Source organism: Thermobia domestica, chromosome 3 (assembly GCF_964235325.1).
Source record: "Thermobia domestica chromosome 3, izTheDome1.hap1.1, whole genome shotgun sequence".
Taxonomy (NCBI): domain Eukaryota; kingdom Metazoa; phylum Arthropoda; class Insecta; order Zygentoma; family Lepismatidae; genus Thermobia; species Thermobia domestica.
Window position 1 is genome coordinate 10,537,926 of NC_137456.1, and position 17,060 is coordinate 10,554,985.

The 17,060-nt window shown below is 35.4% G+C and overlaps 1 protein-coding gene across 2 annotated transcripts in view; it reads right to left on the reverse strand.

Moving 5' to 3' along the window:
- dachs (unconventional myosin-IXb-like dachs) overlaps positions 1-17,060 on the reverse strand; it is a 553,892-nt gene that overhangs the window by 57,796 nt on the left and 479,036 nt on the right. For both annotated transcript variants that reach the window (XM_081754023.1, XM_081754024.1), the window contains exons 2-3: positions 16,402-16,599; positions 7,965-8,119 (exon numbers count right to left, since the gene is read on the reverse strand). In XM_081754023.1, coding sequence (XP_081610149.1) covers positions 7,965-8,119; positions 16,402-16,599 — 353 coding nt within the window. The remainder of the gene's footprint in view (positions 1-7,964; positions 8,120-16,401; positions 16,600-17,060) is intronic.

The window sequence follows — 17,060 nt, forward strand, 5'->3', positions numbered from 1 at the left end:
AAGCTCCGAAAAAGTGCCAAAGAAGCTCAAGAAGTGTCAAAATCATTAAATTTTGTTCTAAACTGCGAAATAGAAGTGCCAAAGAAGCTCACGAAACGTCAAAATCATCAAATTTTGTTCTAAACTGCGAAATAGAAGTGCCAAAGAAGCTCACGAAACGTCAAAATCATCAAATTTTGTTCTAAACTGCGAAATAGAAGTGCCAAAGAAACTCACGAAACGTCGAAATCATTAAATTTTGTTCTAAACTGCGAAATAGAAGTGCCAAAGAAGCTCACGAAACGTCAAAATCAGTGTGTGGCGATGAAACGGTGGCATTGACGACTGTTTACAAGTGGTATGAGCGATTCAAAAGCGGCACGGAGTCGGTTGAAAACGAGCAACAATCGAGACGTCCTTCAAAGTCAAAAAACAGATAAAAACGTATAAAACGAGGTACAAATGATTCGTTCAAATAGGTGAATGACTATACAAGAGCTTTCGGAAGAGCTAAACATTTCGTATGGATTCGTGACAAGCATTTTTACCGTCGATTAAATAGCAAATGGCTTCCTTCTTTTCCACGAAAAGTATGCCTCGCATTATAATGTTTTTGTGAATGTTCATATTGTTTTATGATGTATATTCTATTTTTGCATCGCCCCTCGTATGAATTTTTGTTGAAATAATTTTATTACAAGCAGCTCATAACTTATCAACAAAGAAACTTATTTATTGATATTGAAATCGTAGTTTTAGTACTATTGTTATTTAAACCTACTTAGCGGGGTTTTCTTTGCTCTCGGATAAAGAAGAAAAATAAAACATGTGGGGGACTACGTGAACATTACATAAACGTAGATATTTAATTTATTGCAATTGTGAAATTATTGCTTCTTCTAAGAATAGCATTTTTATGACGCCGACTGAGGTAGTAAACATTAAATATATATACATGTTCCCAAAGAAAGTTCTGTAAATGATCTAGATATAAAATACGATCATATATATATTTGACACTAGTTATAAAAGCTGAAAAGATGACAAGGGATGTGGTAAGCCGCAAAATATAACGAAGATATATACAAGGAATCACAAGCAAACAGTTAAAAAGACAGAAGAAATAAAAACTGGTCATCTATTTGGTTGCCAAGAACAGCCATCTTAACAGATAATTAAAGCTTCTCAAGGACTTGCTTCGATCTTCTTTTTTTTTTTTTTTTTTCTGCCGTTGCGAGCTGTTAGTGATTACATACTTCGCGGGGAGATAATATGAACTCTGGCTGTCAGTTATTTTGCTAGATACTCGACAGCTCAGGTAATTCTTCTTCGGTTAAAACAGCCAGAAAAAGAGAATGAAATAACAAAACTGCGTTATAACATTAAGAGCTGGAAGCGATGTGTTCGTCCCTTGTACTGAATTTGGAACTAAAAACATATTATGCAGGATAAGAAAGCACAATTGCTAATTTTCTCGCAGAAACTTACTTTTTTTTAAAGTTGTGTGACTGTTTATATAGATACGGAACAATTTTTCTTTTCTTTACTGTTCCAACTTTCCAGATTTTTAAATCGAGACACTTGGAACCGGAAAATTTTCTTTTATATAGATATTTCAAATTATATTTACCTTATACAGTTAATTTATACCTGAACCTTAATTCAGTTCGTATTGCACATGGCCTTGAAACTAATACAAGAATAATAATTTTGCCCTAGATTAGGAATATAAGCAACAGAACAAGCCACAGTAGTTTCTGATGCTCTAAAGAATGGAGGGCTCAAAATTGAAAAATTCTCAAATAATAGACACACAGACACACACACACACAGAGAGAGAGAGAGAGAGAGAGACAGAGAGAGAGAGAGAGACAGAGAGAGACAGAGAGAGAGAGAGAGAGAGATAGAGAGATTGAGAAAGAGAGAGAGAAAATTCAGTAACGAACTTCTTAAGTTTGTTGAAAATAGGTTGGTGATGAGGACCATATTCTCGAAAACGCTCTATTAAAAAAAAAAAAAAAACGAAAATATGCTGTGAGTATGAAGCATTTTCTTTCATACACTATTATGACTATTATCGTTGTTCGTAATATATACTCTTATAAACCCGGAATGATCTATCAAATGACTCCCTTCCTTCCCTGCTGGTAGCAAACAGTGAGATTTGTAAGATACAAATCTAAATACAACTCCACGACGCACTTCCAGATAACAATATGTTCTCTTTTACATGAAAATTTAAACATTATATCGATTTCAGTATTTATTTCACATAGAAGGAAGGAACAATGTAATTGGATTCGAATATGGCAAAGAAAAAAGTTTGAGTTAAATCAACACTTCACTTTACAGCATGTAAATTAAATGCATAAACAATAAAACTGAATATTACAAGCACTTTTACATTATCACTGTTCAACAGAACAAACTGAAAACAGAACAAACAATCGAAATGTTTTATCGGTGAACAATAAAAATGTCAAAAAAATTACAATTTCATAAGATTTTTGCTTGTTATAGGAATCTGAAATAAAACGAAAAGAAAAGAAAGAAAGAAAAAATAGAAAAAGAGTGGATTTTGAAAGTTCTGTGGACTCATAAACAATTTTGCAGGTTGCAGTATTCCAGCAATAGCCTCACGTCATAAGTACTCAGCACTATCTGGAGTAATATTATGTTTAACAATTTGTATATGAAGTTTCATTAAAAGTCGAATTTCATTACTTTCATCAGTCTTTTTCACTGCTTTTTGCCTTGCACTTCTGATAGAGTACGCAACAATAAATTTACTGACCAACTTTTCCCTTCAGTTGATTGTCAGAGTTCATTATTTCACAGTTCACAATATAATAACTTTTGTTGTATTACAAAAATTAAAATATTACAGAAGTACTGTAATGTTATTTCAGATTTTGCCGAAGGGGTGGGGTGAGGGTGCCACCACACGTACAAGGCAGCATTCTTTACATACGAACTGCACTTCGGTTGAAGAAATGAACTATACACTAACTCATACAAAGTCAATGAGGTCTATAGATTGGCAGCTATATGTCTAATCTTTGGATGAGACTTATTTATTCTCTCCAGCCCTTTTCTCAAAGTGGACAATTGAACACCTCCGCATCTGCTTTGCCCGATAAGTCATGCCTAGTTGTAAGCATGCATTTGCCTGGTACAAAAACACTTCCAACATCTGTCTCTCAAAAATACGCAATGTCTAGTTCAGTACTTGGGTATGATTTTAAAAAAAAAATCACAGTTTAGCAAACTAATTTAGTGTAACACACACACACACACACAAAAAAGCTTCTATTCTCATAGCAATTTTCTACGTTGGTTGCACACACTGCAGAGTTCTCATTACACCGTTCAATCACGTATCGTTTGTACTATCCCCCTCCCCGATTTTAGCTCTGTATGTGTGTGTGTGTATGTGAGAGAGAGAGAGAGTCCTGAGCAACCATCCTAGATCATTTTGATGAGGAAGAAATTTATTAAAGCCTGCCATCGTTGGTTGAGACGGTGATTTTGCTTGAAAAGCAGATTCTCCTGTTTTGTTTATAAACCGAGCGACCTGCAAGGTGACATTGTTAAGCTGCCCAAAACGTGGGCTGATTGCGTAACAATATATACATAGCAAGATAGACGAACAGGATTCCTCATACCAAACTTAAAAAAAAAAAAAAAAAATCAAAACAAGTAAATGAGAGAAAACCTGTAGGCAAGTAAAAAATGTTGGTTAATTTAACTCATCAAACAACATGCGTTTTCTCACATTTCGGCTCACTAACGAACAGATAACTTCTTCCACCGTACTCTTCTCTGTCATGACACGTTGAATCATAAATAACTCAACGTCAATGGTTCCGTTTCAATTAGCCTAGGTTAGTACTTGATAAGTAATATGTATGACTCATACTGCTTACCGAGTCAATCACTCCGTTGGGTAATATGTTATTGTCTCCATGAGAAATCTCGGTACGTACATGCTTAGGTCTATTGACAGTCTCTAGGTCAATATCGCCACAAATTTAAACAGAAGCGATCATGATTTATTGATGTAGCAAAGAGACTAAGCCAATGCCATTATGCGGATGTATGTATAGATAAGCAATTCATTTACAGTCTCTCGGTCACTATCGTCACAAGTTTTAAAACAGAAGCGATCATGATTTATTGATGTAGCAAAGAGACCAAGTTAATGACACTATGCGGATGTATGTATAGATACGCAATTCATTTACAGTCTCTCGGTCACTATCGTCACAAGTTTTAAAATAGAAACGATCATGATTTATCGATGTAGCAAAGAAATCAAGTCAATGCTACTATGTGGATGTTTGTATAGATACGCGATGCATTTACAGTCTTCCAGTCACTAAATGACAAAATTTGGAAGTACTACAATAACTGATAACGGAACAGGCATTAACTTCCTCTACAACAATTAGAAGCTTACAACAATGGAAAGGACAAAATGTCGATGAATTGACAGCTTGAGATTCATAGACTACTTGGTTCTGTACTAAATGGAAGAATGTCAATATCTTAGAACAAGCGATAACGGGAGAGGCATCGAATTCCTCTACAACAATTAAACACTTACAACAATGGAAGGGTCAAAATGTCGAAAAATTGGCACCTTGGGGTTAACAGATTTAGTCTGGAGGAAATCCACCGAAACTAAAAATTTTTGTATGTCTAATGTTTCTCGGTGGCTTTTACCTAATTTGAGGGTGCTGAATCTGAATCTGACGGGTGTACAAATGTACACCTTGAGCGTTTTGAGTAATTCAAGATGGCGGCCAAAATGGCGGCTGTAAAATTGATAGGAATATTTTTGTATGTTTTATCAAGATGGGTATCAAATTATATGTTTTTTGGGTTGCAGATTCCAATAATAATGTCAAAAATGTTATGAAATTGATACAAATCGAAATATATATATATATATATAATATGGCACCCAATATGGCGGCCGTAAAATTGACAAGAATATTTTTGGAGTATTGTATCGACATGGGTATCGAATTATATGTTTTTTGGGTTGCAGATTTCAATAGTTACTTCAAAAATCTTATGAAATTTGATAGAAATCAATATATTCAATATGGAATATTCAGATTCACGACCCTCGAGTTAGGTACATACTGAGAACAATATCTGATACACTGAAATTTTGGATTGGGTGTTGATGTTTTCTCCGTCACTGCAACTCACCTTGTTTGCGCTCCAGAACATTTTTTCCACATTTTGGGCTTCTCTATATTTATTTACAAAACCATTCCTTTCTGTGTGCAAAAGAAAACAAACAACATAAGCTCAGGTTTGAAGATTTTCTTATATTTTTTTCCTGGACGTTTTCTTAATCAAGAATTATGTTGCTGGCCACATTAATGCGAAATATGTACATTTACAATACAAAATGCTGATGTTTCTATGTTACTCCGCAACAAAATAATAAATATCACAGATCAGTCACTTGTCAGTCTTCGTCAGAAGAGTATCCATGTTTTCGTCTTCTAGATTCCTAGTATTTTGACGTATGAAGATATTCTGGCATCGTTTAGAGGCTTCACAATTGCAGAAGTCAGTGTAGCTATTATGATTTGCCACACAGCCACAACGTTCTTTACACATGTTTTCAGAAGAACAGCCGCAACTCACCATCTTCAAGATGTCCTTCGGTGCCATCACAGTTCCCGGCGGTACAGTAACTGGTTTCAATGTTTTGTTCAGCTCATCACGATACCACCCAAAATGTGTCGGATCCAGTGTCCAGGATCTATACAATAAGACAGCTTCTCCTTTAACTTAATTCGATCTGCAGCATCTCCTTTTACTCGAGATGACATTTCTTCCTTATGCTCAGTTATTTCCATATCTCGTCCAGCATCTCTCATGACATACATGTCATTTACTAAACGACTGCAGGTGTGAAGGCTGAAAGCCCATCGCTTCCCTACTGATGGATCTAGTGTAAGTTCGATTATTCCCCCTGATCCATGGACATAACGCATAAATGTATTCTCAATGAACATGTCTGACCATATAGCATTCCAGATACCTGGTTTGTGACGCAGAACATGTTCGCCTTTCATAAATCATTCTTGTATTTCACTTGGAAGTCGCTCCACTGACCGCAGATAAAGAAGACCATATCTAGTGTGTATCAAATATTGTTCTAATTTAAACATAAAATTTCAGTGTATCAGATATTGTTCTAAGTATGTACACTTCAAAATACTAGGAATCTAGAAGACGAAAACATGGATACTCTTCTGACGAAGACTGACAAGTGACTGATCTGTGATATTTATTATTTTGTTGCGGAGTAACATAGAAACATCAGCATTTTGTATTGTAAATGTACATATTTCGCATTAATGTGGCCAGCAATATAATTCTTCATTAAGAAAACGTCCAGGAAAAAAATATAAGAAAATCTTCAAACCTGAGCTTATGTTGTTTGTTTTCTTTTGCACACAGAAAGGAATGGTTTTGTAAATAAATATAGAGAAGCCCAAAATGTGGAAAAAATGTTCTGGAGCGCAAACAAGGTGAGTTGCAGTGACGGAGAAAACATCAACACCCAATCCAAAATTTCAGTGTATCAGATATTGTTCTAAGTATGTACCTCACTCGAGGGTCGCGAATCTGAATATTCCATATTGAATATATTGATTTCTATCAATTTCATAAGATTTTTGAAGTAACTATTGAAATCTGCAACCCAAAAAACATATAATTCGATACCCATCTCGATACAATACTCCAAAAATATTCTAGTCAATTTTACGGCCGCCATATTGGGTACCATATTGAATATCTCGATTTGTATCAATTTCATTACATTTTTGACATTATTATTATTGGAATCTGCAACCCAAAAAACATATAAGTTGATACCCATCTTGATAAAATATACAAAAATATTCCTATCAATTTTACAGCCGCCATTTTGGCCACCATCTTGAATTACTCAAAACGCTCAAGGTGTACATTTGTACACCCGGCAGATTCAGATTCAGCACCCTCAAATGAGGTAAAAACCGTTGAAAAACATTAGACATACTGAAATTTTTGATTTGGTCGAAAAGTAGGGTTTTTCTTCCAGACTAATTATTTGATCCTATACTAAACGTCACAGTGTCATAGTTCTTGAGCAAATTATAATGGAAGAAGGATTGAATTCAACTGGAACTATTAGTTGAACTCAACAGTGAATGAGCCAACACTTCGGAAATCTGACGGGACAATTTTGCATACAGTCATTATCTTCAAACAGGCTGAGAGCGAAGAACTTAAGTATTCATGTCATTTCTTGTACATATTATTAATTTACATTGAAAAGATAGGACGAGATTAACGCCATCTCTTCTCACAGAAACAAACTTTTGTGGTTTTACACTATCCTTAATTCTTTTTCTCTCAGAACTCGAATGTTGCACCTTAGCGCTCCTCAGGCTTCTTAATTTCTAAAAGATAATTTCTTTGTTCAAGCTTTTTCTTATCTTCTTTTTAAATCTGTTTTGGTTCTTTGAGGTATTCTTCATATCTTCTATGGGCAGCTAAGAAAATTTTCCTGATCCTTCTATGAAATAGAATTTCTCTGACTTTCGGCATATTTTAAAGCATTTCCCTGACTTCCTTGGTCAGTGTGAACCCTGTATTTACGGAAATCATTGGCATTTTCGTTAAGATCTAGCCGGCCTGCCTTGTTCGGCATTCTGTATTGTATTTTTTCCTGACTTTCACGATCAATGTGAACCCTGTCTTTACGCAAATCATTGGCATTTTCGAAAAGATCCAGCCGGCCTGCCTTGTTCGGCGTTCTCTATTGTATTTTTTCCCTGACTTTCAAGGTCAGTGTGAACCCTGTATTTACGTCCCTCATTGGCATTTTCTTAAAGATCTAGCTGGCCTGCCTTGTTCGGCATTCTCTATTGCATTTTTCTGTGTAAATTACATGATTGAATACTTACGTAAAACTGCGAGGCACAAAACCGCGCCTGAAGACATTTAAGGACGGCGTCTTCCGTAAGAGGTCCACTGAGGTGAATGAGGTCTTCTAGTTCTGCACTACCGACTGGTCGCATTGCCTCCTGCTTCTCAGGCAGGCGAGATTTTCCGTTCGGTTCTGCAAATAAACGTACGTCCTATAGTGAATAATATGGTTATTTCTACAAGAAACAGTCTTAAATCATACGAAAAAGACAATAATAGAAAACTAAATTCGTGTAGGTTAAGTTTACACTTGCATGAGAAAATCTAATGCGTTTTTATGGTTGTACAGGCAAAACGTGTAAAAAAGCGTAAGGATACACTATGTTAGTGTTGAAATAGTATTTGATACTACTTCGTTTGCGTTTGAACCTAAATATGCACTTAACTTAATCTTTACCTCAGTGGTAGAGTGCTCACTTCTTGTACTAGGGGTCCCTGGTTCGATCCCATACCAAGTGAGTTTGTCGTGGACAACACTCAGTCTGCTCTACACTTAACGTCTTGTTATATTGATTAGTGACCACTCAAAATTAACTTATACTGAATTAACTTATACGTGTATTTACTACATGTATACTGAATAAACACCACTAAAAATAGTAAAAGAGATCACACGAAATGCATTTATGAATGAATGGACACGTTTGTATGAGGTTTGAGAATATCTACATATTTCGTCTACGGTAGATTGTTTATGCAACCCATAACTTTTGCATGTTTCGAGGATTGCATATTACTAGTAATGTATATTTAGGAATGGATAGGATATGGATAGCCACCGTTAAAGTCACCGTTCGTTGTGAAATATTAGCGGATTGACTTTATTAGTGAACTCGGTCGAAATAATCGCTATGTTTATTGCAAAAATAAATGAATAAATAAATAAATAAATAAATAAAAATAAAAAATGCTTTAATTTAAGATTTATCCTGTAGAGTAATGGACATACATATTAACATTACAATCTCACGTTTTCCAATGCTCCTATATATTTGCGTCTCTTCCTATAAACTCCTATATTTCCTATTTTTCCTATATATTTGTGTCTCTTCCTATAAACTCCTATATTTCCTATTTTTCCTATATATTTGTGTCTCTTCCTATAAACTCCTATGTTTCCTATTTTTCCTATGTATTTGTGTCTCTTCCTATAAACTCCTATATTTCCTATGTATTTGTGTCTCTTCCTATAAACTCATATATGTCCTATTTTTCCTATATATTTGTGTCTCTTCCTATAAACTCCTATATTTCCTATTTTTCCTATATATTTGTGTCTCTTCCTATAAACTCCTATATTTTCTATTTTTCCTATATATTTGTGTCTCTTCCTATAAACTCCTATATTTCCTATTTTTCCTATATATTTGTGTCTCTTCCTATAAACTCCTATATTTTCTATTTTTCCTATATATTTGTGTCTTTTCCTATAAACTCCTATATTTCCTATTTTTCCTATGTATTTGTGTCTCTTCCTATAAACTCCTATATTTCCTATTTTTCCTATATATTTGTGTCTCTTCCTATAAACTCCTATATTTCCTATTTTTCCTATATATTTGTGTATTTTCCTATAAACTCCTATATTTCCTATTTTTCCTATATATTTGTGTATTTTCCTATAAACTCCTATATTTCCTATTTTTCCTATATATTTGCGTCTCTTCCTATAAACTACTATGTTTCCTATTTTTCCTATGTATTTGTGTCTCTTCCTATAAACTCCTATATTTCCTATTTTACCTATATATTTGTGTCTCTTCCTATAAACTCCTATATTTCCTATTTTTCCTATATATTTGTGTCTCTTCCTATAAACTCCTATATTTCCTATTTTTCCTATATATTTGTGTCTCTTCCTATAAACTCCTATATTTCCTATTTTTCCTATATATTTGTGTCTCTTCCTATAAACTCCTATATTTCCTATTTTTCCTATGTATTTGTGTCTCTTCCTATAAACTCCTATATTTCCTATTTTTCCTATATATTTGTGTATTTTCCTATAAACTCCTATATTTCCTATTTTTCCTATATATTTGTGTATTTTCCTATAAACTCCTATATTTCCTATTTTTCCTATATATTTGCGTCTCTTCCTATAAACTACTATGTTTCCTATTTTTCCTATGTATTTGTGTCTCTTCCTATAAACTCCTATATTTCCTATTTTACCTATATATTTGTGTCTCTTCCTATAAACTCCTATATTTCCTATTTTTCCTATATATTTGTGTCTCTTCCTATAAACTCCTATATTTCCTATTTTTCCTATATATTTGTGTCTCTTCCTATAAACTCCTATATTTCCTATTTTTCCTATATATTTGTGTCTCTTCCTATAAACTCCTATATTTCCTATTTTTCCTATGTATTTGTGTCTCTTCCTATAAACTCCTATATTTCCTATTTTTCCTATATATTTGTGTCTTTTCCTATAAACTCCTATATTTCCTATTTTTCCTATATATTTGCGTCTCTTCCTATAAACTCCTATGTTTCCTATTTTTCCTATGTATTTGTGTCTCTTCCTATAAACTCCTATATTTCCTATATATTTGTCTCTCTTCCTACAAACTCCTATATTTCCTATTTTTCCTATATATTTGTGTCTCTTCCTATAAACTCCTATATTTCCTATTTTTTCTATATATTTGCGTCTCTTCCTATAAACTCATATTTCCTACATTTTAACGAAACCTCCTATATTTTTGTGGCATTGCTACTTCCACTTGTGAAAGGTGTGGGTAGTTGGAGGGCCTTTTGGAAGATTAAACAATTTCTGAAAGACAAATTGTTTGAACCCAAACTGCATTTCATCATTTGTACATCAGTTATTTTTGATAAATTTCTGTGTTTGTTTCAACGCAAAGACCCGCTAATTCATTTACTCTACTCAGAGTTATCAGAGCTAGTCAGAAGGTTGTTATTGAGGTTTGTGAAGCCAGATATGTTGGAGGGGAAGGAGGGTACTGATTTATCTGCAATTGATTTCAAGAACTGCGAATACCATTTGCGGCAACTTGAAGTTGGAGTGAAAGCGCAAACTGTAATAGCTAATTACTCAGAGCTACAAAAGAGGGAATTCAAGGAGGATGTGAAGCGATTCTACATTTGTGTGGTTTCAAAACTGCTTAAGAAATTACCAATATCGAAATCATTGTTCAAGTACCTGCAGTGTAGTGGATGTAGACACTGCAGGTACTTGAACAATGATTTCGATATTGGTAATTTCTACATTCAGAAAGTGGATCGAGATTACTTGTTTATCCCTTGCACGGAAGTTGGCAAAAGAAATGAAGCATGTATTTGCAGATTGTAAGAACACCGATGTCTTCATGGACGAGTGGAAAGTCTACTCTGTGGAGCCACTTATCGAAGATCCTGTGTGGTGATTTCAGATACTTGCCCGTGGATCAATACTGGGCAAATAAGAAATTCATGTGGAACCATTAAATATCTCCAAAGATGTCTAAAGTGGTCAAAGCTTGCCTCTCAGTATTTCATGGTAAGGCTGATGTGGAACATAGTTTTTCAGAAAACAAACACATTTTAGGAAGTGCTCGAACTTGCACACGAGAGTAGAAAGGCTCTGGGGACAGTAAAGAACAGCATTAGAATGTATGGAGGAAAAGTTGAAACCCTACCTGTTACAAAGCAACTAATAGATGCTACGCAGAACGTCTGGAGAAAGTATAAAGATTACTTAGAAGAGTGCAGATCCAAAGAGGCCGCAGTGGCAAAGATTTCCAGAGAAGAAGGTGCGTTAAGAAATGCGAAGCAAGAAGCTATATCAAAGTAAGTTTCAAAGAGTGAATCTTCTCTATACAAATTAAATGAAATGGACAAACCAGTACAAAAAGAAATGGAAATAGCTGTTAGACTGATGAAAGATGCTCAGACAATATAAGATTATTTTCTGCGCTATCATAAAAAGGACATGGCTGACGTTAGTGTTGGCCAGGCAATGATCCAGACCGCATCCTTGAAGATGAATGAACTACAGAAAATTCAAGATGAGCACAACAAAGAGAAACGGAAAATGCCAAATAAGCATATTCAGGCATTGAAGAAAATGAAAGTTAACTGATACTTTTACTGTTGTATATATTTCCTTAGATACACTAAGTCCTGTGTGCAATTGTGTATTTCGATACTGAACAAACCAACTCTTTGTATCATCCCATATAGCACAAGCACGTCCACGGGATGTCCGAGACTGAGCCCGAAACGGACGACGGGACATCCCGGGATTATTCGAATGTGCTCCCGGGACATCTACAGGATTTCCGCGGGAGATCCAGATGTCCGCTAATATCCCGGGATACGGGATATTCAACGGGACCACGAAGGGATGTCTATTGGTTTTCCCTCGGACCTCCTGTCTCATCTGGGACGTCCCGTGGACATCCTACGTGGGAATCCTTCAGGACGTCCATGGGATGTCTTCTCATTGTCCCGATAATCCCGGAAACCGAATGGGATGATTGGGATCAAAATGGGACATCCCAGGGACGTAGTGTGCTATGTGGGATATGTTTTGTGATTTTTTTGTGAATTTTGTATTGATTTTTACAACGTACGTATATTATTTTTAAAAAAATTAACATAGAAATGATAGGATCTTGCAAGTGATGAAATTATTCACATCTTGGGGAAGTATACTTACAAACACTGATTTTCTGATTCAGATTCTTTTTTACATTTTCCTTATGGTCGTTGTTTAGCACTGGAGGTAGTTATAGAGGTAGTTAGGTAGTTGGTGAATAGCCCGTATGCCCGTAGCCGAACTGAGGGAACCTTAATTACACAGAGTAATAAGAAAATTTTAGTGCGTTACAAAAACATATAGAAGTGGTTTTAAAAGCTTTATGAGGCTAATATAGTGTAAGAAAGCCTGTTGGCTATGCAACCAACATAACATAGTGTTGTTAAGGGAAGCATAATTACACAGGATAATACATAAATTTTAGTGCGTTACAAAAACATATAGAACTGGTTTTAAAAGCTTTATGAGTCTAATATAGTGTAAGAAACCCTGTTTGTTATGCAACCAACATAACACAGTGTTATTGAGGGAAACATAGTTACACAAGATAATAAGAAATTTTAGTGCGTTACAAAAATATACTGAAGTAGTTTTAAAAGCTTTATGAGCTAATATGGTGTAAGAGAGCATGTTGGTTAAGCAACCAATATAACACAGTGTTGTTGGAGGAAACATAACGACATAGGATAAACAATAAATGATTCTGTGAATATCCTTCACGAACTAGTTCGTTCAGGTCATAAAGAAAACCAACTCTTAATTTAACTTCAAGATTTACCTTCACTCTCTCTCGCAATACTCAAATAATGTCATAATTGACTTGTCTTCTTATTTATAGTTATCTCCATTATTTTTTGTAATTTAAATAATTCAAGAACAATTATATTGCAACCATTATGACGTAAGTAATTTCAATGAAGAAAACAGATTGATTTCAGCGAGAAAGTCAAGTGTGGCCTGACATTAAGCTCTCTAGACTGTGACGTCATTTCTTAATACTCAGAACTATTCACATTATCAATCGCTTTGATCAAGTATGTTCGTTTCGCTAACATACATTAATGTACGAACGCAATGTAGCCTTTAGTTGAGCCTTCAAATGGGTATCTTCTTTACGCTAAAACACAACGGATGATTAATGAAAGTAAATGGCTGTCCACCAGACATTCGCATAGCCTAAGGTCAAAACTGGTACACCTCAAATATACGAGGCGCATACCAAAATTACGTACCATTTTGCCATGCTTCAAAAACTAATAAAAGTAGATTAATATAAAAGGTGTCCGAAAATTCACTCAAGATTTGAATATTGCGCCATTTGTATGGTAAGGTGTTGTAAACGAAAGAGAGAGAGAGAGAGAGAGAGAGAGACTGCGGCGCTACACGAAAGAACAACGCGTTTTCATTATTGAGCAATATTTTAAAAATAATGGTGGTTTGGCGGCTACAATTTTTACTCTATTTTTTTCTTAAAAGTCTAATATTTATGTCAACTAGCCCACGACCTAAAGGAGGAAATTGAGCGCTGTATTAATCTTCATCCCGGCGAAATTAAAATACCGCTAATTTTATAGTAATTAGGTGATATCTTGAAATAGATAAAAGATAATTGAAATATGGAACAAAAGTGCCCTAGACAATCTTTTTTTTTTTTTTTTTTTTTTTTTTTGCATGAGGTACCGTTATTACAAGTCACCTAATGGCTTTCCGTTTTCAGCTGTTTAGAAACGCGAAAATAAATGCCGATTTTCAAAATGGCTCGAAATTAAAAGCAGATAAGTGAGTCGTGATAACGGTATCCCATGTAAAATGATATTGTCTAGGGCGCTCTTGTTCCACATTTCGATTACCTTTTATCTATTTGAAGAATTCACATAATTACTGTAAAATTAGTGGTATTTTAATTTCGCCGGGATGAAGACTCTTAACGAAATTCAGCCTCATTTATGCAATGGAAAAAATCAACAAAAAAGTGGGTATATGCCAGTAATGGCGTGGGGACCATTTCCCCGATGCTATTCCATACATAACCATAGAAAATTTCAGCAGAAGGGCGTGTATGTGCCATCAAAACCATGGAGGTCTTTTACCCGATATGCTATTCCATATATAAACCCTATACTGTAAACATTATGAATCAATAAAAAGATTTACAATTTTTAATTATAAACCTGTGTTTTCTATCAAAATTACTTTTGGCACACCTTTTAATTACACACGAATTAACTTCAGATTATAAGACTTAACTCTGCAAGATATCAATATTGTAACTATATTCGTTTTTTTAATAAATTTACCTGTGAAGGTTTTGATACTGACCTGAAATGGATTTCCCTGTAGAGGTCCCTAATAAAAGTTTTCCCCTCTTGTTGTTAAAAAAAATGTCGATATTCATCGACAGTTAAAAGATGAGGACACTTTCTTTGATTACTGCACTGTATGGAAGTATGTGCGTGAATTTAGGGAGAAGAGAGGTGACTTGCTCCCGCAGAAAATATTGGTCATGTTGATGCCACGATCTGGAGAGCAGAAGCAAGGGCGCCGATTTCTCTGTAAATTTGGGGGGGGGGGCATTCAGAGGCAGAAGGTATATATATAGGATTTTAAGACAAATTGAACTCAAATTATGCCAAATATTGTATATTCATAAATACAATAGGGAGCCCCATGAGCTTTGGGGGCCTGGACCCCGCCCCCCCTTAGGATCGGCGCCCTTGGGCAGAAGGCCTAAATGTTAAGAATGTCTATAATCTTGGAGGGTTCCTTCATTGCATCCTGGAAAGAATTATGACAGACGAATGCCGATTTACGTTAGGTCTCTCGATAGCTAAACAAAGAGAAAAAGTTCTCTCGGATAAGGCTTTTTACAAGGTTAGGACATCGAAGCCCACATGGCACATGGACGTCCATGGGACATCCGAGACTGATTTGCAATGGTCAATGGGACATCCTGGGATCATCCAAATTTGCTCCCGGGACATTCATAGAACTTCCGCAGGATATCCAGATGTCCGCTAATATCCCGGAAAACGGGATATTCAACGAGACCTCAAAGTGATGTCCACTGGTAAATCGTGCGACAATGTGGTCCTACGTATGTCCCGCGTGGCATTTCCCTGGGATCTCCTGTCTCATCCGGGACATCCCGTCGACATCCTACGTGGAAATCCTTAAGGGTGTCCATGAGATGTCTACTCATTGATCCGATAATCCAGGGAACTATATGGGATAATTGGGATCAAAATGGGACGTCCTAGAGACGTCGTGTGCTATGTGAGAGTGATAGATACGTCATTCATTCTGCTCTCAAGAACTATCCCCCAAAGACCTCCATGTTTTAAGAACTGGATGATTCATTGCAAAACAGGTATTTTGATCCCAGAAGTGCCCTCGGAAGTGTCATTTTCCAGTGTCTAAATTATACTCCCCAGAAAGACTATTGATAATAGGATACAAAGGTTATAGATGTGTGTGGGTATGGACGGAAATTGAAAACTACTGGAGTTACGGGAAAATGGCACGCAATTTTTGTATGTACATTTCAGATAAGCACTCTACCACTGACCCATCGTGTCTCGACATTACTTTATGAAAATGAATATGTAATATAATATAATTAATAGGTGTTTGGTCTTAACAGAAGCTGAAGATATTGCCAAGTATTGCACACGACATTACATTTAGAACTCAGAATTCAAACAATTATGTATTTTCCCTTGTGAAACAAAAAATAAAAAAAGCCATTATTTGCATGGGATATCTTCGTAATTAACGCTGCCCTATAATTTATGCTTTTTTTCACCGCACTTAACATAATTAATAAAAACTTGACATTTGAAAAGAAAGGAAGTGGGTTGATCACTTACCAATGGGGGTGGACTTTTGTTGCACTGGAGTAGTGTGAATTGGCGCAGTCTGATTGACGGGTACCACCGGCGCCTGGTTAGTTGCCGGGGTCGCCGCAGGCTGCGCCACGTGCAGTCGGTTTCTCAAAGTCACCAACTCTGTGCTCAAACTCCGTAGCCTCTGCTGTAAGTGCACAGCCTCATTCGAAGAAGACGCATCTGAAATTATAAACAAGAAAAAGCATATTAAAATTTCTGTTCTTAATTTTTTAGAAAGATCTGAATACTAAAATAACAATTTATTGTACACAAAAGGGGAGAATTTTCAGAGGAAGACGTCCTTACAGGATAAATAGATAAAAGAACAGCGCGGTACTATCTGTGTCACTGACAATAATATAATTGTAAATTAATTAACATTTTTACTAAGTCGACATTTTTAAAAACTAAAACGAAAGTTACATGTAAAACTATTACTGTGTCTGCTACGGCGTGTCATCTTATTCGAGTGCCCTACATAATTTACCCCCTTTTAAATTATATCATCTATTTTTAGGTGATAGGGTAGAATCTTCATTATTCGATTTAAAAAAAAACTACCAATAAAGCTTTTTTACTTTGTGTTTTATAAAAGCCTGGAGGCATTGTAGAACACGTTACATATGCTTTCACGCCTTTCT